The sequence below is a fragment of the Cucumis sativus genome, chromosome 6 (assembly GCF_000004075.3).
Source record: "Cucumis sativus cultivar 9930 chromosome 6, Cucumber_9930_V3, whole genome shotgun sequence".
In the NCBI taxonomy this organism is placed as follows: domain Eukaryota; kingdom Viridiplantae; phylum Streptophyta; class Magnoliopsida; order Cucurbitales; family Cucurbitaceae; genus Cucumis; species Cucumis sativus.
In genome coordinates this window covers 7,575,498-7,600,451 of record NC_026660.2, presented here as the reverse complement: position 1 = coordinate 7,600,451, position 24,954 = coordinate 7,575,498, and the positions used below count along the sequence as shown (strand labels likewise).

The 24,954-nt window shown below is 33.7% G+C and overlaps 2 protein-coding genes across 5 annotated transcripts; both read left to right on the top strand.

Moving 5' to 3' along the window:
* Window positions 1-1,407: 1,407 nt before the first annotated feature.
* Window positions 1,408-11,873, top strand: LOC101221294 (histidine kinase 2). Of its 3 annotated transcripts, XM_011658580.2 has the most exons (16): window positions 1,408-2,561; window positions 3,093-3,368; window positions 3,690-4,175; window positions 4,808-5,083; window positions 6,072-6,241; window positions 6,348-6,560; window positions 6,677-6,863; window positions 6,978-7,029; window positions 7,117-7,346; window positions 7,455-7,553; window positions 8,279-8,946; window positions 9,462-9,968; window positions 10,286-10,704; window positions 10,788-10,929; window positions 11,181-11,315; window positions 11,394-11,873. In XM_011658580.2, the coding sequence occupies exons 1-13, from the start codon at window positions 2,184-2,186 to the stop codon at window positions 10,527-10,529; spliced, it is 3,786 nt and encodes a 1,261-aa protein (XP_011656882.1). In that variant the 5' UTR covers window positions 1,408-2,183; the 3' UTR covers window positions 10,530-10,704; window positions 10,788-10,929; window positions 11,181-11,315; window positions 11,394-11,873. The 3 variants fall into 3 exon arrangements, with proteins under 3 accessions (XP_011656882.1, XP_004140009.2, XP_031742471.1); XM_004139961.3 differs by lacking the exon at window positions 10,788-10,929 and having other exon boundaries at window positions 1,409-2,561; XM_031886611.1 differs by lacking the exons at window positions 3,093-3,368; window positions 10,788-10,929 and having other exon boundaries at window positions 1,409-2,561.
* Window positions 11,874-14,377: 2,504 nt separating this feature from the next.
* LOC101221531 (glucan endo-1,3-beta-glucosidase 4) lies at window positions 14,378-16,646 on the top strand. 2 transcript variants are annotated; one of them, XM_031886740.1, is made up of 3 exons: window positions 14,378-14,530; window positions 15,137-15,388; window positions 16,295-16,646. In XM_031886740.1, the coding sequence occupies exons 1-3, from the start codon at window positions 14,491-14,493 to the stop codon at window positions 16,327-16,329; spliced, it is 327 nt and encodes a 108-aa protein (XP_031742600.1). In that variant the 5' UTR covers window positions 14,378-14,490; the 3' UTR covers window positions 16,330-16,646. The 2 variants fall into 2 exon arrangements, with proteins under 2 accessions (XP_031742600.1, XP_004140010.1); XM_004139962.3 differs by lacking the exon at window positions 14,378-14,530 and adding an exon at window positions 14,696-14,959.
* Window positions 16,647-24,954: the final 8,308 nt, after the last annotated feature.

Sequence of the window (24,954 nt, the reverse complement as noted above, 5' to 3'; positions counted from 1 at the left end):
AATTAAACCGAATCAATTAAATTATCAAATATATATATATATATAATGATTAGGTTAACTAAGGTTGTAAAATTTGAAAAGTTTTATTTTAATTTTTTGAAGTTTAAAAATATTTATGTATACGTATAATGTGTGAACCATACATATGGTTGGTATCCCACATTTGATTTCAATGCTCACGATCTTGTTTTTCCATTTATGATTTTTTTTAACTCTACCCACTCAAATTTATTTGTGTATGTACTAAAATTTGTTACAAAAACATAGTAGTTTCTAGGTGTAGCATGTTGCTGTACTCATCTCGATGCGCACATTTTCATCGTAAAACTATAAAAACATATCGTTTATAGAAATAATAAGAAAAAAGTTTTCATGTGACAATTTATGAATAAACATTTGAGTCGATTGCAGAAAGATTAGTGTATTTCAATATATACGAAATATTTTTCATACACAAAAACTTATTTTTCAATACACTTTTTTATGATTGGTTAAAAAATAAAAATAAGATTAGTGTGATTAAAATAAAAATACTTGATTTATTTGTCAATACACTTTTTTATGATTGGTTAAAAAATAAAAATAAGATTAGTGTGATTAAAATAAAAATACTTGTTTAAGTTAATTGAATGAGTTATTATAATGGATAGAATAATAATTAACATTTAATATTTGATGTAGATACTATTTTAGTATGAGTTCTAATAATTATTGTTTCAAATTAATGTTTACAATAATAAAGAATAAAAGATAAAAGAAGTAAGAAATAGAAAACATAATAGAGTAGTATTTATAATTAATTCACCCCACCAACTTTTAGTTAGGCATGGGATGGTTGTTTCAACGTTATAAATGAAAGATTCCAGGTGATTTTTATAAATTCACCTAAATAAAACCACTAATATTATTATTGAGTAAAAACTAAAAAATTATTAGTTAAATTTAAACTAAAATTTGGAAAATTGTTAGTGAAAGAGAGAGGTAGTCAATTAATTACTGAATTATATAATTAATAAGAATTAATAAGAATAAAAGTGTGAATCTGTAAGCCTGCAGAATGCAGCGGTAGAATACAAATTCCATCATCTTTAATCACTGAGGGAAAAAAATGGTGCGGTCTCTTTCAAACTCTTCCAAATAAAAAAGAAAAGAAATAAAAGGAAAAGTGAAAATGACGCAGAGGGCGAACAAAAACGAGTTTGAAAGGTCTTTCTTTCTTTCTTTCTTTTTTTTTTTTTTTTGGATAATAAAGCTATGATGGGGCTGCGGCTTGCTCTGCTTCTAAGGCCTATTAGCTGAGAGGGGGAGCTTTCACTCAGCTAAGAAAAAAAAAAAAAAAAGAAAAGCAACCCAAAATACCATAACCCATTTGAAGAAATTTTGCCAAAGTCGAGGGGATTCTGTTTTTTTTTTTTTTTCCTTTCTCTGTTCTTAAAAGTTAAAATTGAATAAATCTGTTGTTAAGTGGGTTGATTTTGTTTGATCATAGCTTTTGTTTGCTTTTGCTTAACGTTCTTCACTGGATGATGAGATAATGATGTACCCACTTTGAGATAGAGAACAAGAGAGAGAAAAAAGAGAGGGGATACTTTTTTTTTTCTTCTTCTTCTTCTTTATTTTGGTTTTGGGTTTTTTCCCTTTTCTTTTTTCCACTATCTGATCATTGATTCCAGTTGTTATAATTATGGAGGAACCAACTGGGTTTAACCCTCTTTGAAAAAAAAAAGAAAAATTCCCCTTCCCCTTCCTCGCACTTACCCTTCCCCACCATCCTATCATTGATTCCAGTTAAATTCTGCCATCACCCAACTGGGTTTTTACTTCCACTCACGAGAAGTAGACGAAAAACGGAGAAGAAAAGGGCCAATACTTCTTCACATCTCTTTACAGCTTCGACCAGCGAGTGGGTTTTATACAGTTTGTTGCCAACATGATTCGTATGAAGCTTTTAGTCGATTATTGCCAGTGATTTCTATGGATTCAAGTTCTGCACAGAACTTGGAGGACAGAACGGGGTTCTTTTTGGTTGTTGATTAATAATTAGTTCCTGTTTCAAGGTTTTCAAGCGGATTTGTAGTAAATGTTGAGTTTGATGAGAAGGGTCAGTGACGAATCGGCGTTATTTCTTTAATTTGTGACTTCCTAGTTGAATTTGTATTGTTGTGTTCCGGTGGCGGAGTTTTATGTGGAGGGGTTGCTCTGGTGGAGCTGGGGTTTTTCTCAAGCTCTCTAGGTACTTACTGAGGATGTCTTTGAGCTGCAAGTTCTCTAGTGCTAACGGGAAATTTCCAGCTGGATTTAAGCTGAAGAAGGCTAAGGAACATCTGGGTTTGTTAAATTCTACCGGGAAATGGAAGAAGAAGCTTCTCTGTCATCGGATTTTTGTTCTAATTATCGTTTTGAGCAGTTGGTTTTCCTTTCGTTGGTATAATGTGAATAATGGAACTAAACAGAAGGCCTCGAACTTGTTCGACGAAGAAACTCGAACTTTGCTGCGGCATTTTAATGTAAGCAAGAATCAGCTTCAAGCTTTAGCTTCCTTGTTATCTGACTCAGATCGAGTAAGTTTTCTTCTAGCTCAATTCCTTGATCTTTTGATTCGAGTGATGCTTTCTCTCGAGCACTATTATGTGTATATTTCTCCTATCATTGGCAAACTATATCAGCTGGGATCCAATGATTATCGCTGAAGTTGCGTGCCATAGATGCAACATCGATGTTCTTTTCTTCTTTTCCCATTTATTTTCAAATTTGGAGTTGGGACTATGTAAAACACCTGGGGATTGTTGAATTCGTAGTTTGAAGCAGGCTGTTTATGATTATTTGAATGAATTCATCAAATTAAGTGGGGTAGAAATCATTGAGAACACTTCTAAGCGTCATAAAATGGGGTCATATACTAGGAAACATCAAGCTTTATGTGTTATAGAATTGACAAATCTATCCATGTATGGGTTATAATCATATTACCAGTTCCGTCTTCATAAATACATACCATACGAGTCCTTCACGTCTATCCCAAGTCATGTAACGGGAGAATGATAAGAAAATAACTGCATTGAAAGGTTTACATTAGATTATGTTTGTTGCAGATGTCATCCATTGGTTGCACCAATGATTTTGGATCCGACACATCACAGTTGAATGGAATTGCCTGTGCCCTAAGGTTACTGTACTGGGAACAAGGTTTGCACAAAGAATATGTATGGGCTGAAGGAAGTGAAGATTCCAATGTTGGGGAGTGCCCAATCCCAACTAAGAAGATCACTGAAAATTCCAGCCAATTATTCTCTGATAACATAACTGTTCCATTTGCTACAAATTTATCCGTCTCTTTACTCTCTACTGGAAATCAGCTTTGTAGAAAGGTAGATAAGTTTTTATATTGAAATTTGTAAATGTAGTTTTCTGTGTCCGAAAACTAGTCTTGAAAATTTCATCTTTCCCAACAGGCAACGCTTAAAGATCTATTTTTTAAATTATTTTTATTATGATTGTTATCCATGGTAGGGAATTAATGTAATACACCTTAGTTTGTTTGTTCATTTATCCTTATCTTTTGATATTAGATTAAATGCATCAACCTTTAGTTCTTATGCTTAACAAAACACTGGCAAGTGCAAAAGAATTATGTCCGTGAATAATATTTGTGCGTTGCTGACTAATCTTGCTTCTGTGGGCATTATCAGATAACTGAACAGGCAGGAGTGCTAAGTTGCCTTTTAAGAAAGCACTTGAAGAATTTCTCTAGTTTGTTGATTGGATGTTTTTGCGTTCTCCTTGAAGTGATAGTGTTCCAGAAAATATCTGGTTTCCATCTAAAATTGTGGAACAAGAAACATCCAAAGTCAAATCAGCCATTGGATCATCAACAGTGGGTCTTACTACGAAGAAAGCAACATCAACAAGTCAAAGAGTCTCCTAAAGGAGCTGGGAAATGGCGGAAGGTGCTTCTAAGAATATTTATTGTAGTTGGAATCGTTGGGTCCGTTTGGTTGTTTCGGTACCTGAACAAGACAGCCATTTTGAGAAGAGAAGAAACCCTTGCAAATATGTGTGATGAGCGAGCCCGGATGTTGCAGGACCAATTTAATGTTAGCATGAACCATGTTCATGCATTGGCCGTTCTTACCTCTACCTTCCACCATGGAAAACAGCCCTCTGCCATTGATCAGGCAATGCTCTTTCTTTTTGCCATTTCTTTTGTTTCTCCTTTGTCATATAGTTTCTATACCACCAATGAAGTTTTAGTGAACATGACAACTTAGCTGGTTTCAGGAATCCTTCCTTGATGAACATTTCTCATAATTATTTTTAAGTTTTAAAATTTTCACGTATTTGATCAATAGTTTATTTGTTTGCATAAAAAACTAGCAACTTTTTGTTGCACTGTTACCAAGATAACAATATTGATGGAAAGCTGAAGGTTCTTATTAAATAACTTTTTTTTTCACACAAAATTCAATGTAAAAGTATAGACTACTGTAATTGAGGAAAGAACTGGTTGTAGGAATTTGGATCTCCCAGTAGATGGGTCAAACTTGTATTTTTATTTCGGAAGGACCCTTGATTCATCCAACATGCTTCTTTTGGTAGAAGTTAATGATTAAAAAAAACTTCATATAACACTTATTCCTCAGAAAATATGAATATCAAAATAGTGGTGCTGTACACAACCATTTTATATGAAGAGTTGCAAAAGCTCCAATCTGGTTAATTTAAGGAGTCAAATTTACCGAAAAAATTATGATTGCATTCTAACGAGTCTTCTGTCTAGCTGATTATTTATGAATTCTTTTCTCTGCAGAAAACATTTGGTGAGTATACAGAAAGAACAGCCTTTGAAAGACCACTGACTAGTGGTGTAGCTTATGCTTTGAAAGTTAATCACTCAGAAAGGGAGCATTTTGAGGTGATGCATGGATGGACAATAAAGAAAATGGAGACAGAGGACCAAACTCTTGTTCAAGATTGTAATCCAGAAAATTTGGAACCTGCACCAATTCGAGATGAATATGCACCTGTCATATTTTCTCAAGAAACAGTAGCTCATATAGTTTCTATCGACATGATGTCTGGAAAAGTGAGTCCCCAGGGCGGGTTCGTGTGTTAAATACTCTTAATTGTGTAATTAGATTCAGATTACTACTACAACATACCCTTGAAATTATTTTCCTAATTAAGGAGATACAAATAAAATCACCCAATTGATAATCTCTTGCTGATTCTCTAATCTTTAAGTGAAGTCATTTCTTTGTTCCAGATAATGGCAATGTTTAAGCTCTCGTTTCCACCTGTTAGGTTTTACAACTTGCAGTATTTATGAATTAAAGTTCTTAGTGACTTGTTTCTTTGTTTTACCATCACATCTAACAGTTCTTATGTGATGGTTTTGAACCGAATTAAATAATAGAATAAGTCTTGTAATTTAGGTATTGAAGGATAGCTATTCCTCATGTCCAATTCTAAGGCTTTGCCATGCTGCTGTATCCTCTACTGCTCTATAGGAAGACTGTGATCATATATGATTCATTTACTTTCGAGCAAGGGTTAAAATATCCGTTGACGGTTAATAGGTAAGAACCCTAGTTATGAAAATAGGACAATTATCATTTGAAAATTAGTATGGTTATTAGAAGGGTCAAATTAGTAAATCCAAGGAGTGGGTTGGGAGGAAGGGTGTGAAGAATTTTGTTGGATTTCCTTATTAGGGAATTTGGTAGAGTCTAACCCTCTTGAAAGGTATGGGTTGCCTTGTTAATTTTTCTTATGATATTATAGCATGTTTTCAATATATTTCCATACAATCTTATCTTTTAGTGTTCCTGTTGTTTATTGTGTTCTTGAGTCCTCTTGTTAGGCGGTATACTAACACAATATATCCAAAACTTGGAGAGTCTGACATTGATATTAAGGATTGGTCAATATCGACATTGATATGTTAATCCTTATGGAGTCCCCTCAACCCTTCTTATCTGAGCAATGAGGGCATAGTATAAGATTGGAGCACAGTTTCTGTGTCTATTTCAGTCACTTGAATGATTAACTAACATAATGCTCGTGTCATGCAGGAAGATCGTGAGAACATCTTGCGAGCTAGGGCTTCTGGAAAGGGTGTGCTGACATCTCCTTTTAAACTTTTGAAATCTAATCACCTTGGAGTGGTCCTCACATTTGCTGTCTATAGCACTGACCTCCCACTAGATGCTACTCCTGAGCAGCGTATTGAAGCTACTGTTGGGTACTTTTATTTCTTTGAAACTTGTTGCTGCACCTGTTCCTAAAAATTTCATATCATAGTTAACAAGCTGAACCTAATTATTTTTCTTTGATTCATGTCTTCAAAGCTATCTAGGTGCCTCATATGATATCCCCTCACTGGTGGAAAAGCTTCTGCATCAGCTTGCTAGCAAGCAGACAATTGTTGTGAATGTATATGATACAACCAATGAATCTGCTCCCATTAACATGTATGGTTCTGATTTTACCGATACTGGGCTACTTCATATTAGTAAACTTGATTTTGGGGATCCTTTGAGAAGGCATGAGATGCATTGTAGGTAAGTCCCCACCTGCTGTGTTGACTTCATGTCTGTATGGTTGTTTATCTGTGGATCCAATTTCACGAAATCACTTTTGACTTCTCATGAGCTTAAAGCATATCCTTTGGTTACAGATTCAAGCATAAACCTCCACCTCCTTGGACAGCTATCAATTCATCTGTAGGCGTCCTAATCATTACATTGCTGGTTGGCCATATTTTTCATGCAGCTATAAGTCGGATTGCAAAAGTGGAGAATGATTATCACAAGATGATGGATCTTAAAAGCCTTGCCGAAGCTGCTGATGTGGCAAAATCACAGGTGCATAAACTGCAAATATTATAGAACGTGCTTTCTCTCAGTATTTTCAATATTCCACTGCATTATTTTGAGACAGTGAGTTTCTCAAGTTCGCTAAAGTAGTGTCTTTTGCAGTTTCTGGCAACAGTATCCCATGAGATCAGAACACCAATGAATGGTGTTTTAGGTAATATGAATGCTACTAAATCGATAAGTAAATACTATGAATCTCACATTTATATCTTGCATAACAATGCTTAATTCCTCTATTTAGGCATGCTAAAATTACTGATGGACACTAACCTTGATTCAAAACAACTGGATTTTGCCCAAACTGCCCACGAGAGCGGAAAAGATTTGATATCGCTCATAAATAAGGTTCTTGATCAAGCTAAGATAGAGTCAGGAAGTCTTGAACTTGAATCTGTACCCTTTGATCTGCGTGATATAGTTGATAAAGTGGTCTCACCTTTTTCACTTAAATCCAACGAAAAGGGAATTGAGGTAAATTGGTAAATTTATTTCTTTTATTTCATTTTGTTGATTTCTTCATGTGATTTTTGGGGTATCATACATTACGTTAAATTGTTTTGTCCTCCCTTGCATGTGAAGTTGGCTGTTTATGTTTCTGACTTGGTGCCTGAAGTTGTCATTGGTGACCACGGACGCTTCCGTCAAATAATTACTCATCTTGTTGGAAACTCACTCAAGGTCAGATTTTACTTACAACTACTTACCAATGTTATCATTAGTATGCCATGACGCTGGATGACTGCCATCTCATATTTGAGATGGAAAAAAGAAAAATAGTAGATCATTCTTTTTTCTCATTTTTGTAACTCCGTTTTTTGTTTATTTATCTTTTGTAATTTGTGATGTTAGCTCCCATGACCAATTTTGATGTTTCTAGTTCTTAAACTTACCAGTGTTCTACATATTACTCATTACACGAACATGGAGTGTATGCGGCCCTTTGGTAGACACACACACGTAGAGCTAGGTTGTTATCCTGATATTTTAAGGATCCCTTGTGTAATAATGTTAGCAGTGGCAAAATTTGGCATTTTCAAGATCCCATTTTCTATTAGATTTGTAAGCTAGTTGTGATCGGTTGACCTTTCCTTTTGACCAATTTTACCTTTTCCACTGTTGGGACATGTACTCATAGAACCTTGTAACCCTTGTAACCTTTGCTTGCAAAACGTTCCATATTTCTTTTTCAACTGAAACTACAGTGTACTAAAATGCTGCATTGGTACGTTTTCTTAAATGGGATTTTGATTCAAGGGTTAACAGTCACCTTAAATTGATGCTCGACATGAAGTCCATTACTCAACCATGTATGCTGTTCAAAAGCATGATGCTGAGTTTATCCTTTTAGATTGCGGATTTAACTTAAATTTAATGATGCCAAATTTATCCTGATTTTAATGCAGTTTACTCATAATAAGGGACACATACTAGTCTCAGTGCATCTGGCTGATGAAGTGAGAGCCACAGTTGATTTCATGGACATTGTGCTCAAACAAGGCTCATATATTGTTGGAGATACATCAAACAATAGTTGCACTACATTCAGTGGGTTACCTGTGGTGGATAGATGGAAAAGCTGGGAAGATTTCAAAAAGTTCGGCAGGACAGATGTGGTGGAAGAATCCAAAATGATTAGAATACTCGTGACTGTTGAGGATACAGGTGTAGGGATTCCCCAAAATGCACAAAGCCGAATTTTCACTCCTTTCATGCAAGCTGATAGTTCCACTTCTCGGACATATGGTGGCACTGGAATAGGATTGAGTATTAGCAAACGTTTGGTGGATCTCATGGATGGGGAGATTGGGTTTGTGAGTGAGCCTGGTATAGGTAGCACATTTTCATTTACGGTATCTTTCCAGAAAGGGGAAACAAGTATTTTGGATACCAGGCAGCCACAGTATGACGTGGGTGTTAGAGAGTTCCAGGGGCTAAGAGCACTAATAATTGATAATAGCTGCATTCGAGCAGAGGTCACAAGATATCATCTGCAGAGGCTGGGGATTTCTGTTGATATAACTCTGAGTGCACAATCTGCTTATCAATACCTATCCAATACCTCCCACACAAGGTAAGTTTTATTAGTTTTGTTCATCTTATGATGTCATCAAAGAAAAATTTTCAAATTGAGTGTCCAACTTGACTCTTGGGTAGGAAGAGGCACTATAGGTCAATTGGAGGCTCAATAAGATTTATTTTTTAATGCAACCTGGGTGATCAACTCACTAGATATAAATATTCTATTACATCCACTGAATCTATTAAGAATGCTTTTTATGTCTAGCTATGGTCATGGTTAGTTGGTTACTATTTAAACCATTTTCTCCGGGCTTCGGATTTGATCAGCATATTTCTTCTATAAATCTTATAAATGATTAACGAGCATGTGGCATCATGTAGTTGTTCAACTTTAAAGTCCCATTTCCACATTGGGAAGTATGTATATTTATCGTAATGTTATCCTAAGGCTTAACAAAATATATTGCAGTCAAAATACATTTAAAAAAGGGCTAAAACAGATGTATTGTTCCCATATCATGTTAATTAATTGTCATTCTAATGCATTTTGATTTTCAAAATCAACAGAGCATCAACACAATTGGCCATGATTCTCATAGATAGAGACATTTGGGACAAGAAAATGGGTCTCAAGTTCCATCATTTGTTTAAAGAGCATGTGGATAGAAGTGGGACAGATGTCCAGATGAATGGTCCAAAGCTCTTTGTCTTGGCAACCCCCAAAAGCTCCAATGAGCACAATGAACTTAAATCTTCTGGTCATGTAAATAATGTCTTAAGTAAACCACTTCAGTTAGACGCATTGGTCAGTTGCTTCCGCGAAGCCTTTGGGATTGAGAAGAGGAATCAAGTAATTATTAAAAAACCATCTACTCTTAGGAATCTGCTGAAAGAAAAGCATATTTTGGTTGTTGATGACAATGCAGTAAACATAAGGGTGGCAGAAGGTGCACTCAAAAAATATGGAGCCATTGTAACTTGTGTAAAATGTGGAAAGGATGCTGTGGCTCTCCTCAATCCTCCACATAACTTTGATGCTTGCTTCATGGACCTCCAGATGCCTGAGATGGATGGGTAATATCTTCCTGCCCTTTATGTATTTTCTTTATGACTCACCATATTGCCTGGGAGTAGTAACAGATGTTATATTCTTCGACGTGGCCTTGTCAATCAATACTACAATATGGTGCTAGAACTAGTGTTATCATATTGCTTCTTTTTTCAGCTACCTAGTTTGATCAATGTAGTCCCCAACATTCGTTTTTCCGGGGTAGTTTGATAAGGGGACGTTCACTTAAAATAACAAATGAGCACTTCATTGTTTAAAAAGAATTAAATTTCCATATAACATGTTGACTGTAATATCATGATGTGTACCAAATATTATGCAGGTATGAAGCTACAAGACAGGTCCGTGCTGTAGAATGTGGGGTGAATGCGAAAATTACCTCTGGAGAAGTGTCAATTGAGAACAATAAGATCCATTGGCACACACCAATATTTGCTATGACGGCAGATTTAATTCAGGATATGAATGAGGAGTGCCTGAAGTGTGGGATGGATGGTTATGTAGCTAAGCCATTTGAAGAGGAGCAACTTTATTCGGCTGTAGCACGTTTTTTTGAGACTGCTTGACACGGTATTGCATGCAGCAGCAATAACTGTTTCTTACCTCTCTGACCCAAAGGTCACTCTCATGCTAGGATGGGTGGCTCCAGATCATGGCTGCCCATCTTCTGACTACTCTTTCCAGCTATCAGATGGTGGATGGAGTTAATCTGGTCGTGTCCTTCTCATCTTTTAGTTTGTGGTAAATGTCCATGTTTTCTCTACATATTATTTCTTGATGAGAGGTGCAAAATTTCATTCGTAATTTTGGTCTTTTTTGGGTAGGGTGCCAGTGCAATCATCCTTCTGCACCATCAATGTCGTTGCTGTATGATTGAAAATTTACTTTGTAGTTCAGTTATTCATGAATCTTCCTACTCTTTTCAACATATATTCAACCGCCAGTAGCAGATTAAGGACAATTCATGTATGACCTTTCATGAATCGTTGTTCTATACGTTGTACAGTGTCATTGAGTTCTAAGATTAAGGGCAATTCATCTTGTGGAGAAATCGAGATTTATTTCCATGGCACTTCGCCGCAAGTTCCTTTTCTTCTGTGTTATTATAGGCACCTAAAAGTTATCCTATTTGTTCAAAACCATCATTTCATGTTCTTCGAAACTTCTCCATTATTCTTTCACCACCTAAATGATCTCTTCTTTGTTATTTGTTTCAGGAATGACAACCATGAGTGGGTAGTCTTAGCAGCAGGTGTAAGCCGAAAGGGAAGTCGTGCAAACGATGCATGGTTCATGGCTCCAACGGCCATTAACTAACAAATGGCTTCCTAGATGACCCTGACCTCTTGTCAGTAAGTACCTGCCCTTTCATTTTCCATTTGCCAAACAAGAAAGGCTGCATGATTTACACTATTCCTTATTTGACGTAGGTAAACTCAAATGTTATGATTTGCCAACATCACTCATTTATGAACCCTGATGGCTCTCGTCTCCTCCGATATGGCTTATGGAAATCCTCCTTTGTCGTGTATAGGGGATAATAGAATCATCACCATTTTCCAAGCTGACTCCAAATGATTTGACATTTTTCACTAGCTGTATGCACTCTGACAGATTTAACAGAACGCTAATGATATCTTCTAATAATCAGAAACACCAGAAAAATTCATATTTGAAGAGATGTCTGCTGCTGTTTCCAAGCATTGATATTTGAAGAGTATTGTATATTCCTATGTATACAAGAATTTGTCTTAAATTATGTAGTTGTCACTTCTGTAATATTCTGATGTATATTTGTAAATCATTTCTGTAAGGCTGCAGTTTCGTAAAGGGGTAGTTGATATTTTGTAAATCCTCTATTCACATCTTTATCACTGTTATTGCATCTTCGATTATCTTTACTGGTTGTACTTTTATGTGCAGTTTAAAACCTAATGTTGAGGTTTGGTGTATATAGAGATTTAGATCCAGGATGCAGGTAACACTTGAAAGGGTTGTTACATGAGAATGTGCCTCTTAGTCTACTTTTTAGTTCTGAGGATGAGAACCACATAAGTTTAAGATTCTTGCTCAGATTAAAAAATAAAAAAGTATGCCAAGTTACAAATTTGGCCTTGGAGTTGAGTTATCGTGCTCTCAAGTTTTTATGATTTGATAAAATTTTCGTAAATAGTTTTTTAAGATTTTATCAAATTATAGATACTAAATTTTAACTTTCTCTAAAACATAAAAAACACAAATTTGTGATTAAAACATGAGGATGATGTGTGGATAGACGCACAAGTTGGAGTATATAGTTAATATTGGGACGTCTGAAGGTAATGTACTATGTAAAGCTTCCACAAGGCTGGGATATTGAGATAGATTGTCAAAAGTTGGGACTGTTATCAGCACTCAGCTTGGATTTAGTGTTGAGGGATGTGCGTGAAGACTTTCAAGAAGACATAGCAGCACGTTGAATAATCTCAGATGTACTTATGTTCGATAGTTCACAAGTAACCACAATACCTAAAAGTAATTTACACGACCCAAGTTTTTCTTTGCGAACTCAAAGCTAAGAAGAGACATAATTGATTGACGTAGCTCATTAGAGGAAGCTATCACAATGATACCATCCACATATAACATGTCACACCTTGCTTCGCCCGCGTTCTTATTGGCAATGCGAGAGAGGTATGACTTTGAGCATTTTAACGCGTTAAGCATCAAAAAACTCAGATTGAGGTCCTTAGACTTTGCTTCTTTTGTTAGCAATATTATCATCACAACAAACATAAATTCATATATGCATTATAGATCTGACTTCAACAAATTTGCGTTGTCTTCTTAAAACAAATTTATTTACCATAGTGCTTGAGTTTTGAGAGTAATTGTCTCTCAATATACAATAGATCAACTTTCTTCTAAGAGTAGCACCCTGTCTAAAACTTTATGGATCAACCGAACGTTAAGATTGTGGATAACAGAAAAGATATGTTTTTTTAACCAAATAGAAAATGACTTATTTATAGACTTATTCGTGACCATTTGAAAAATCTTCTTTTTTCTATAATTTAGTTGTTAATTTTTATGAAGTGATGTATCCACTCATGATACATGTACTCATGAAGAAACACAAACCATTACCATTTATTCCAACATCTTTAACTTAACTTATAACTTTTTTTAAAAAAAAACTTTAAGCAATAATAACACTTTAACACATTGGAGTAATAGGACTTAAACTTTTATTATTAACACTATGCATTCTACAACCAACTTTACAACACTTCAACCAAAATTTGAATAAGAAGAACACTTCAACTTCAAACTAAACACCTTGCCAGCCCTTCTTGCCTACCAAGCTTCTCATCTTTATTTCCTTAGCCTTAAACGTCTGAAATCTGGAAAGCGAAACTTAAAAACATAAATTTAAAAGATTTAGTGAGGTTTTAAGAAACATTTTCATGAAATACCTTTCATAAGCATCATTTGTTCAAACCAAATCGCATAGTCATTTAATTTCACATAAACATACATTAGTCATAATCTCATTCCTTTTATTAAGCTAACTCTTATGTGCACATAAAGAGGTAAATGCAGCCATGTAGAAAAGGATTGCATGGTTTAAACATATGTGCACATAATATTAATGATTTAAACATCATTTCATAATCATTTATGTCATATAAAGCATGCTTTGAAACATTGCATAAGGTTTTCATATTAATATCATTAGAAACATTCATATTTAAAATCATCCTTTCAAATGAACGAAGACTTTAATGAAAACCTTTCAACATACGAAATACTTTCAAAGAAAACACACACAAACTTGGAAATTTAGTTTCCTTAAGCTTCATTTGTTTTTTTCATCTCTTCTTCTAGCGTAGCCACTTCAGCAACACCTCAACACTTAGCTTTCTCTTCAATTTTTCATACTAACATCACCTAATAAGCTACCTTTACCCCCAATTTATACTAATTACAAAATTTATTAGTCATTCTTAAACTCTTAATAATTTGTCAGCTTCTACTCTTAGTGGTGCACGTGGAAGCGTAGCTTACACATGACCCAGTGAGTAAATTTAGCAAATTTTCGAGAAGTTTCCTTGCTCCTTCTCGCTTAGTCTTTAGTTTGTGAAACTTAGTCGCGACTTGAGCTTTCTCGCCTCCTCTTTATCTCGCTAGGAGCTCCAAACGCCTACTTCTTATCGCCTTACCCTATCTAGAACGCTTTCTCTTAAACACTTAGTCAAATTTTTTCTTAGGTACGGGTCTCACATAACATTTGATCATGGTGATAAACAAAAAAAAGAACCATAAGACCTGCTGTGCTGAAAACCACGAGATGAAACAAAATAAGCAACAGGTTGCATCATGCACCGGACCCTGCTTGAGCCATAAAGAGACTACTTCAACAAGCACACATGTTAGGACGATTTAGATCCCAAAAACTCATGGGTTGATGCATATATACAGTTTTTCTTCGAATCTCCATGTGGGAAAGAATTCTTCACATCAAGCTGGTGAATAGACCATGTTTTTATGAGTGTCAAACTAAAAGTCTCCCCCTCATCTGTGGAAGGTAAATTTATTATATCATCCAACAATGCCATTTGCCAATCCTCATTTCGCCAATATTATATTCATCTTTATCTGTCCTTTGTTTAGGTTTGTAAGCATTTCTTTTGGATTTTGTTTTCACTTACAAATCACGATGAACATAACTATTTAAGCCACCTATAACCCTATCATAATCCTACTTTGAAGCAAATTCATATTTATATGGAGTCAATTATTTTACTTTAATTGTAATTAAATCCAATAAGTTGAAACATTATCCCATGTGCTAGCTCGTCGACAGATGCGTCTAAAAACGCACTATTTTGTGGCCATTATACTTTCTGTACTTAGATAGATCTCTGTCTTCCTCTCTTTTTCTCTGCCATGGTTGCTCTGTTGACTAAAACACTTCTCGTTCTGCTGTTACTGTCAACAATTCACCAAAACACAGGTAACAACCAATACCCATTTGAAATTGCAGCTAAATAATTGCTTACTTCCAATTAATGAACTTTTCTCTTCACAACCAATGGATGGGGGGCATCAGAGAAGTTTGTTTCCCATTTTTTCCAATCCAAATTATTTATTTATGTGAATATGGCCACCAAGCGTTTGTTAAAATGTCTAGGTGGGGAATTTGAGCAATGGTGTGTAGCAGATGAGCAGACCCCAGATGATGAATTACAAATGGCTTTGGATTGGGCATGTGGAAGAGGAGGTGCTAACTGCAGCAGCATCCAACCAAACCAGCCTTGCTTTAACCCAAATACAGTGAAAGACCATGCTTCATTTGCCTTCAATAACTACTTTCAGAGTTTCAAGCACCAAGGTGGATCCTGTTTCTTCAAAGGAGCTGCCATCATTACAGAGCTTGATCCTAGTAAGCTACATTTTACTGTCTACCATATCTAATTTATGATTCTCTTCCTTTCTTGCAAAAGTTACCCAGCTGCTGTTTATTTTGGATTATACTATCTAGAAAATGCTCCAAAGGGATTTGCCATCATTGCATGCATTTGTCTTTTTCTTACATTATTGAGACAATACTTTGAACCCATGTGCATGCCATGAAGCAGCATGTTGTGTGATACTTATTTACTCAAGGGAAAAGAGGTTAAAGATCATTATAAAAAGATTCAAAGGTTAATAAGATTGGATGTCTGTCGAGCAATGGAGAGAATCATCCCATTTCCTTCATTTTTTTTATCAACAATGTTGATTCTCAACTAAAATAATAAGAAAGTAAGCTTTATGGCAAAAGAACCACTTTGATCCTTTATCACCTCGAGTGCCTCAAACATTGTTCAGCTGAACCTTTATTAGTTTAATGTATTGTTATTATTTAGTTAGCAAGTCGCAAAAATACACAGAAAATAAACATGAAATTCTGAAAATCTGAAAATCTTATCCTCATTTCCATTTATTTCAAGATGAATTCTTCCCTAGACTCATCCTCATTTATAATTGAAATGAAAATTAGTTGTTTCTAAACAGTAGATGGAAAAAACTAAAAAGTAGTTAATGGAGACAATCCATCTTTTTATTCACCTCTCCAAATCATAAGATGATCCTCTAAACTTATTTTTGGTTGGTATCGTACAAGTATGTTCTCACTGTGACAAATAGAAAAGAAATCTATGTAAACTTGAGATTATTTATTTATTTAGATCTTGTTTGATAATCATTTAGTTTTTTTTAAAAAAAAGTCATGATATCTCATGAGTAAACATTTAACAAATTTGGAAGAACAAAGGGAAGTTGTTAAAAAGGAAATATTTTGGTGCAGGTCATGGGTCTTGCCAGTATGAGTTTATTCCATAGTGAGAATGAGAATGAGAAGAGATCAGGGAATAAAATCAGAGGAAAGAGATTGGTTTGAAAGTAAGGACTAAGGAGATTAAATCCCATGGAAGATTGTTATCTAAGTTCTTTACCTTGTTTCATTGTACTTTGAACCATAGCACAATAAGACTTTTGTCTTTGCCTAAGCCACCATTTATTTCTTTTAATTTTTTTACTTCATTATATTCTTTTCTTTGTGTTTATGTTTGCCTTTTCTGGTAGATTCTTGTAAGATATAATTGATTTTCTTACTGATGATTCTCTGGTGCTCAACGTTCTTGGTATTTGGTTGTTTTGTTTTAAGAATGCAAGCTAAAAGAGAATACATATAAAAGTGTCTGAGATTCTTTTCTTTTCTAGTATAACAATGGGAAGTTGGAAATTGGAACCTTCCACCTAAAAATATAAAAGATCATGACAATTATTATTTCTATTTTAACTATGTGCTTAATTAATCTTTGCTTTAAATTTCTATTTTGACTAAAACAGTATAACGTTGAAGAAAATTGAATTAATTAGTGAATATAAAAACAAGTTTTCAAAAATCTACTTTTTTTTTTTTTTTTTTAGTTCTAAATTTTTGGGTTGGTTTTAGAAGTATGTAAGAAATAGCTTAGTTTTTAAAAGTTATAAATCCAAAAAATATAGTTTTAAGAAAATATAACTTTAAAAAGAGAATTAAAAAACCAAATGATAACCCAATGATATTTTAAGAATTCACTTGAATTTTGAAAACATGTAAAAAATAATTATTTTATGTTTTTCAGTATTTGTTTAGTGTAAGAATATATGGATGATTGACTTCTTCATTGGAAATAGCAAATAGATTCAAAGTACTAATATATATAACAACATTTAAATAAATTGTAAATATAAAATATAAAATAATATACGTTAGTGTATTAATAATAAAAGTTTATCACTAGATATAATACAAAGATTGGTCCATCCCTAGAAGTCACTTTGTTAGTTTTGTAACCTTTTAAAAATGTTATTATACCATTGATTAGTACCAACCATTATAATTACCCTATATTATATTAGAGGTCAAAGTTTTGTAATAAACTTGATTTTTAAAATTGTTGGTGTCAAAATCCAATGAAATGAAGTGAATATATGTCTGCCCTTCACATGTCAATAACAAAACAAAAGAAAATAGCTCTTATGTTAAAAGTTGATAAAGTTTTAGATCTCCGATCCCAAATTAGCATCCAGATCTTAGATCCCAGACTATGATGCTTTTAAAAGTGATGTATTTGCAATAATGAAATGAAAATGTAGCTTTACCTATTTTCCTCTTAAGATAAGATGAGATTGTATCTTTTGTTAATGTGTATATAGGTTAGGATTAGATGTTACCTACTTTATCTTATATAATTTTTCTGGATCTTTATGGTTATCAGATGTGCAGAACAGTTGAAATATGTATGAAACTATTAAGAAATTATCATGGTTTGAATTTAGAGACAGCTTTTCTTTACTTTTTAACTTTACCCCCAAAAGATGTTTAATTACTCCATGAAATTTACTCAAACAAATTGCTAAGAAAAACAACCAAATATTACCATGCACCTAATAACAGTAATAACATTGAGTTCTTTTCACTTTTTTTTCTTTTCTTTGCTAAACACTTAAATTTTCACCCAAATTCTTTAAAAAATAAAATATAATGACATAAACAAGTAGATTGTTTGGATTTTTTAAAAAATAGAAGAAATTGACAAACTTTTTATTTGTCAAATATTCTATTTCTCTGCATTTTCTAAACACTTTTGTTTTTGTTTAATTATTTTGATGGTGATTGTAAAACAAATAAATGAAAAGGGCTGTATATGATATTCAAAAGATCTTTTTTTTTTCTTTTAATCTTCTTAGAATCCAGTTGATGTCGGAGACAAATTATAATGCTATTCTAAATAAATAACCATAACTTCTAATAATTAATTAACTTTTATAAAGTTATTTCTATACTTTATCTTTTTCTTAAAAATATATTATTCATATGCTTTCCAACACAGTGATTCTGTTAAACCATTCATTCAATTTCTTACTTTCTGTGCTCTTACAAATCCTAATCACCTTAATTAATTTATTTTAATTACGTGGCTGATTGCACCTTCAATTGCTTAGTTTAATTAGTTAAAAAAAATATATATATATCATTTTTAGTAAATTTGTTGGCTGTATGATTTAGGGGCTGAAGGAATGAGGTTATCTTTAAGTTCTACAAAATATATAAAGCAATTAGGATTTTGAAAATCAAAATAAAAGTCTCAAATAATGAACTTGCTTTGTTTCTCCAACATTGTAAAAATATAAAAAAGATAACCACTACCTTATAATAATAAAGAATATGATATTGAACTTTGTATTCGACCAAACATACTCTCTTCTTTTTAACTTTTTTGGTCTACCTTGTGCTCTTCTAAAGCGATGTGGATTAATGATATTCAACTTTGTATTCGACCAAACATTTAGATAGTTGGTTAAATACTATAACTTTCCATCCATAATATCTATCAACATTATAAAATAGAGTATTCAATAATAATCTTGTCCAACTCAAAAGATAAAAGCTTGCATGAATACTAAAAGTATTCCCTACATGTAATTACAAACTTAAGCCAACAATCATCAATGTACTGTTCAAGATTATATTGTAACGTGATTGGTTAGTCATTGTTGGTTCTGTTTTGGTTTGGTAAGATGTCATTTGATTCACCTAAATAAACATATATATATATATATATATATATATATATATATATATATATATATATATATATATATATATATATCAATATAGGACATAAATAATAGTGAATTAAAATATGTACTAAAGCAATCTACAAGGGAGAAACCGATGCTTTCTTTTACCTTCTTAATCACTGCCTTTAATTACTTGCTTCTCACACTTAAAATACTATTTTAGTATCAATACAAGGACATGAAAATCACCTTTCTTAACTAAAACTACAGCCCTTGTGTTCCCTGTTTTATTTCCATATCTCAACCACAAAATATGGCTGTATCCATTTCAATTTATGTGCCTCCAAGAACACTAATAACTTCGACGTCAACCTGTCAAGAATTCTAAGAAAATCTTCAAAATCAGCATAAAATAAATCCTAGATTGAAATAAGAGAATGCATATACACAAAAAAAGCATTGGAAAACAAGATCATTTTGGACTTACAGATGATGATCCCTAAATGAAGTAGATGCAGCTTTATGCTTAATTTTCAAATTTCATGGTGAAAGAATAATTGCAAGGAAAAGAAATATTGGATAGAGAGTAGAAAGCACAGCATTTTTCTAATCGTAAAACAAAATGGAGTTTAGTCTTTAGATGTAATATTTAAAATGAACCAATTTTTGAACAAGGAGCTTACCTAAATTAAACCTCTAAGACTTCCTTCTCTAATGATGTGATCTTCAATCAATCTGTTAAATTTCCGTGTTTCGATACCAAAATACAAGTTAGATTTGAGTATCTGTAGAGAAAGAAGTTTTTGACTTATCATCCATAGAGACGGTGATTTTCATGCATTGCCCAGCTTTGGATTTTTGAGCAAACAGCAAAGGAAGCAAAAACATTGAGTGCAGACCCGAGACCAGGTGCCACGATGCATGCTGCTCAAGGGCACCGCAACGCCTTTCATTTTGATACCTTAAAAAATAGATAAGTGCCACGGTGCTTCCAGGTTTACGCAATGGTGATGCGCGCACTTGCTTTGGCTGGTCAAGAGGGCTCTAACTGATCTAGCTCGGTTGGATGAAGGCAAATTTGACTTATTTTGAAGCTTTTGAGGCCAATTCAAGCTTCAAGCGATTTCAAAAAATCCAGGTTCTAGGCTGGATCTGAATTATTAACGTAATAATCATGGCTTTAAGTTTAGTTTAGCTACCAAAACTAGTTCATTTTAGTGTGTACTATGCATTGTGTATGTGTGTTCTATTATTTTAATCATTGTTTGTGGATAATGTATGTAATCTATATTTAAAATCTCACCACAAGATTAACATGGTTCATGCATTAGATGTATGTTATAATATATATTATGGATGTAAAGTAGATCGTGATATAGTTGTATAATTTGTTATATCATCTCTCATGATATGTATGGTTACATAAATGTTATATAAAGCCTGCTAGATGTATGTTATAGGTTTAACGTTTAAGTTATAAGTGCTATAAAATAATTTATACATCTAAAATCTATAAGAAAGATAAAAATGCATGCTTATCTAGGATTTTAATGGATTTAACGAGCTTTTTTCATAGAATTTAAGTCGATATCTTGTAAAACTATGGTTACAAAAAGTTTACTTGATTATATCCTGTCTATGGTTGGATGTACTTAATTCGACGAAGTACAGAATATAAAGGAAACTAATACAGAACAAGGTGAAGAATGAAAGGGAAGTAGAAAGAAATGATTAAAATGGATTTTTTTTATGTGTGTTTATTGATCAAGGGACCTTTCCTTTATGGGATTTTTGTACGTGTGTATTGATCAAGAGACCTTTCCTTTATATAATAGAAAGAGGATCACGAAACAGTTTTAACAAATAAACTGAATAACAAGAAAATAATTTTACATAATGGTCTTTTTGTAAGGGTTGAATGGGATGCCTTAATATCTCCCTCAAGCCAACGTCTGCATAACATTAACAACACATAATTTTGTTTTAAGAGGAATGATGGAATGTGCACATAGTGGCTTGGTTGGAATGTCTGCAACTTGAGCTGATGTCAAAAGGTGTTGAACTATAATTCGTTGTTGAAAGACAAGATCTCTTACAAAATATATAGTTGTATAGCAGCTCCACATGTTTAATTAGTATTAGAGTGTAGAATGGGGTTTGCATTTAGATGAACAACTCCAAGATTGTCACACCAAAGTATTGGTGGTTTTGGTAGATGGATCTTTAGTTCTTTAAAGAGAGATGCTAACTAAACTAGTTATGTGACTGCATTTGTAAGGCAACAAAATTATGCTTCTGTACTTGATTTGGATACAATGTGTTGGTTTTTTGACTGCCAAGAAATTAATTTGCCACCAAAGTATACACGTATGCTTGAGGTAGATCGTCTATCATTGGAATCTGATTTCCAGTCAGCATTTGCAAAGGCTTGTACTAAGAAGTTAGTTGGTCTTTTAGTAGCATGAAAGAATAAGTTAGTTTCTTATAAAGCTCTAATAACATTTTTTTGCGTGGAAAAACATGAAATAAACACCATCTGTCGATGTACCATGCATGGCCAAAAGCGCAATTTCTATCTGAGAGTTTTTTACATGGAAAGATATTCATATACGCTGGCAAATTTAATGTGAGAAGAAGTTTTGTTTTACCAACGAAAACATTGACTGTTGGTAGATACAATTTCTACTTAAAAAAATTAACGTGGATAGAAATGTAAGTTATGTTGATGCGATGATGTTCATGGGTAAAAAATATATATTTTCTGTCGACGTCATTTGTTTGGGCATTTCTACCAACGAAACGTCAACAAATGTGGGCAGATGAAAAGACGATGAAGTTTTGACAACTATGCATGTCCACGAATAGTGTTGACAAAGGCTTTGCCCACATTTTTCCAAAGACATGTCAAGTGTCGGCTAAGACTAAAATTCTTAGAGTGACGGCTAAGGTCAAAGGCCACTAAATGAAACCTATTTCGAAAAATGTTCCCTTAGGTAACATAGGGAGATCGAGGAAAGAATCTAAGGAAAGAAGGACTCAACCACGCCCTAACTCTATAAATAATGAAGGAAGGAAACATGAGAGGTAAATGAACTCTTCATTAGGAAAATCTAATTCTACAATGAATCTTCAGACTCTCTAACTGAAGCATTAGAGTGTGTATACATCATATTGTTGAGGATCTGGTCATTGTTGCCATCCTTCTATGGGATGTTTGGAACTATAAAAGATCTCTCAAGCATAGCGGTTATGGGCCAAAGCTCAATGTTTTACTTAATAGATTCTCCCTCTATGTCGTGGAGTTTGTGGATGGGGATGAGGTTATCCATTCCTAGCGGAGGAGGGAGAGCCTGGAGAGTCATGAATTATAGGTATCGCTTGCTGCTTCATTTTGGAAGTTTAACTCTAATGCCTCGTGGAATGATGTTGATGAGGTTGGGAGGATTAGTTGGGTGGTTTTAGCTCAGTTGGATCTCTCATTTTGGTTGATAACTTGTAGAAATACAAGTTATTAATTACTGCATTTAATTTATGTAAAAAAAAAATGAAGCCTTATCACATAAGAATAAAAGAAAACATGGGAAAAAGTAAATAATTTGATTAACTTGTCTATCGCGTTTTACAAAAGAACTTCATCCTTGTTTTATCTTACTTTACATGTTTTATCACAGAATAATAGGCAAAAAGAAGTAGATCTGGTGATAGAGCATAACACAGGGAGACGTGTCTAACCAAGCGGTAACAAGCAATCAAGTTAAACGATTTAATGGACTAGCAGACAAATTTGGTTGGCACGAATGTCAAAGAAAGGACGACAGGACGTTTGCATAGCGTTGGTGCAACTGTATCAGAAGCATTCAGAAGGCATGGATGTCACATCATTCATAGCCTAGCGCAGTACCGATGCAACTTTATAAAAAAAAATTAGTGAGATGTGGACATTATGTTAACATTACTCCCCACCTATAAATCGAGAACTCTACTTCATAACAAGTGTGCAATTTTTGGCGGGAGAGTAAGTTCATTGTCTTCCATTATTTCTTTCTAAGTTTCAGGTGAGAGATTGGATCAAGTTTCTCCCCTACCATTTTTTCCCTCACAAATAGGCAAAAATGAGAGCCAAGGGTAAGAGAAATCAAACTCTGAGGCTTGACACTTTTTTTTTATTTTCATTTTCTGTTTTTATTGTATTGCTTTGTAATGTACTTTATGGCCGAGAGGTCTAAGGATTTGTTTATATAGTGATGCATTTCTTCTATCATTCCATCATTTCTCTTCTAATATCCACGTTTACTCTATTTGATTAGTTATGAAACAATGCAATGTGTTATTAATATTAGAAAGTCTGATTGTACGTTTTATAAGTTTTGTTTAGCTAAACGCGGGAATCAAAGCATTATTTATTCGAGAAAAGAACAATCGTGGAGTTAGCAATTGCGTGACAAGTGAAAGCACATAGTTAGCTGAACAAATGTCGAAGAGATTGTAGTATTTAATACAATCTCATCACCAAATTTATCATTCGCATACGTTACGAAGATGTTAAGGTGTGTAGCAAAAGCACCGAAAGATTGCTTGCCTTAATCTAGGATGAATTACTTGTAACACATGCAAACTGATTGGATACAAATCATAGCTTAACTTCAAGTATTTGGATCCCGAAAGTATGGTAAAGATGCTGAAAAAATGCTCACCTTAATTATGAAGTTAATAAATGTGTCGTATCGCTTGGAACTATTAATGCACAATACGTTGTGATTAGTTAATTAAGCATTCTCTCATGTCACATGTCTGCTAATTGAGTTCATTTTTCATCTCACTCCATCACCATGATCACCTTTGCACCGCCAAAGGCATCTTAGTATAAATATTTAGGAAAAATATATTGTTCATATCAATATTGTATAGATTATACCACATAAATCTAGTTGCCTAGTAAGACCATTAGGAACATTAATTCTCTGTGTTCGACCCCAAACTTTCTAGAAAACCTATCGTTTCGCACTTGGACAAACGTTAGGAAAACTTGTACTATATGTTTATCATTAAAAGTTTAGCAATGCTTGAATAGGGATTGCACCTTTATCGTGCCTATTCTAGTCGCCTACTAAAACAACCATTTAGAGCTTAAACATGGCATATAAATGAACATTGCATATGCACATAACTCCAACAAAAGCACTGGCTAGATGTGAAAGTGTGGGTTAAGTGGCCCATCAAGGTACTTGAGACGATTGCTATGATTAGAGGTTTGTTTGTGCTTTCTGGCTTTTGTGGGTCTAAGTCCTTTTCCAGCATGCTCGTGGACTCTGATTATGTAAATCTTATTAATACTGTAAATTGTAAGTCATTTGGTCATGTTTGCGTTGTTGGACTTTGTTGTTGAAGTGGTTGCTTTGGGTTTGTCTACCCATGTGGGAGTCTTTTTATTGGCGTGTGCGCTAGGCGAATGGGTTGGTGTTTTGATAGAATTCTTTGTTTCTCTATCTTCTTCTCCTACGATGTGGTTAGAAGTCTATGTTGAATTCTGGATGTTGTCTTCCGCCATTTTTAGGTAGGAGGCATGTGACTTTAAAGAAATGGTAAGATCAACTTACCTGCCAAAATTTTGGTATCGTTTTCATCTTTTTCTAATTATTTTTTAGATTTTTAAAAATAGCTTGGTTTTTTAAAACAATTGTAAAGGTAAATAAGAAATATAGAATTTGTAAACTTAATTTTTAAAAATAAAAAACAAAATAGTTATATAGACAAACCTTATTATTTATGTTGTTGACACATTCAAGTGCATTACAGTGTGTAGATAGATGGATTAGAAAAAGTAATAATAATACATGCAAAACACCTATTTTGTAGGTAGCAAGTTTAGTTGACAAAACTATAGAAGCTATATTT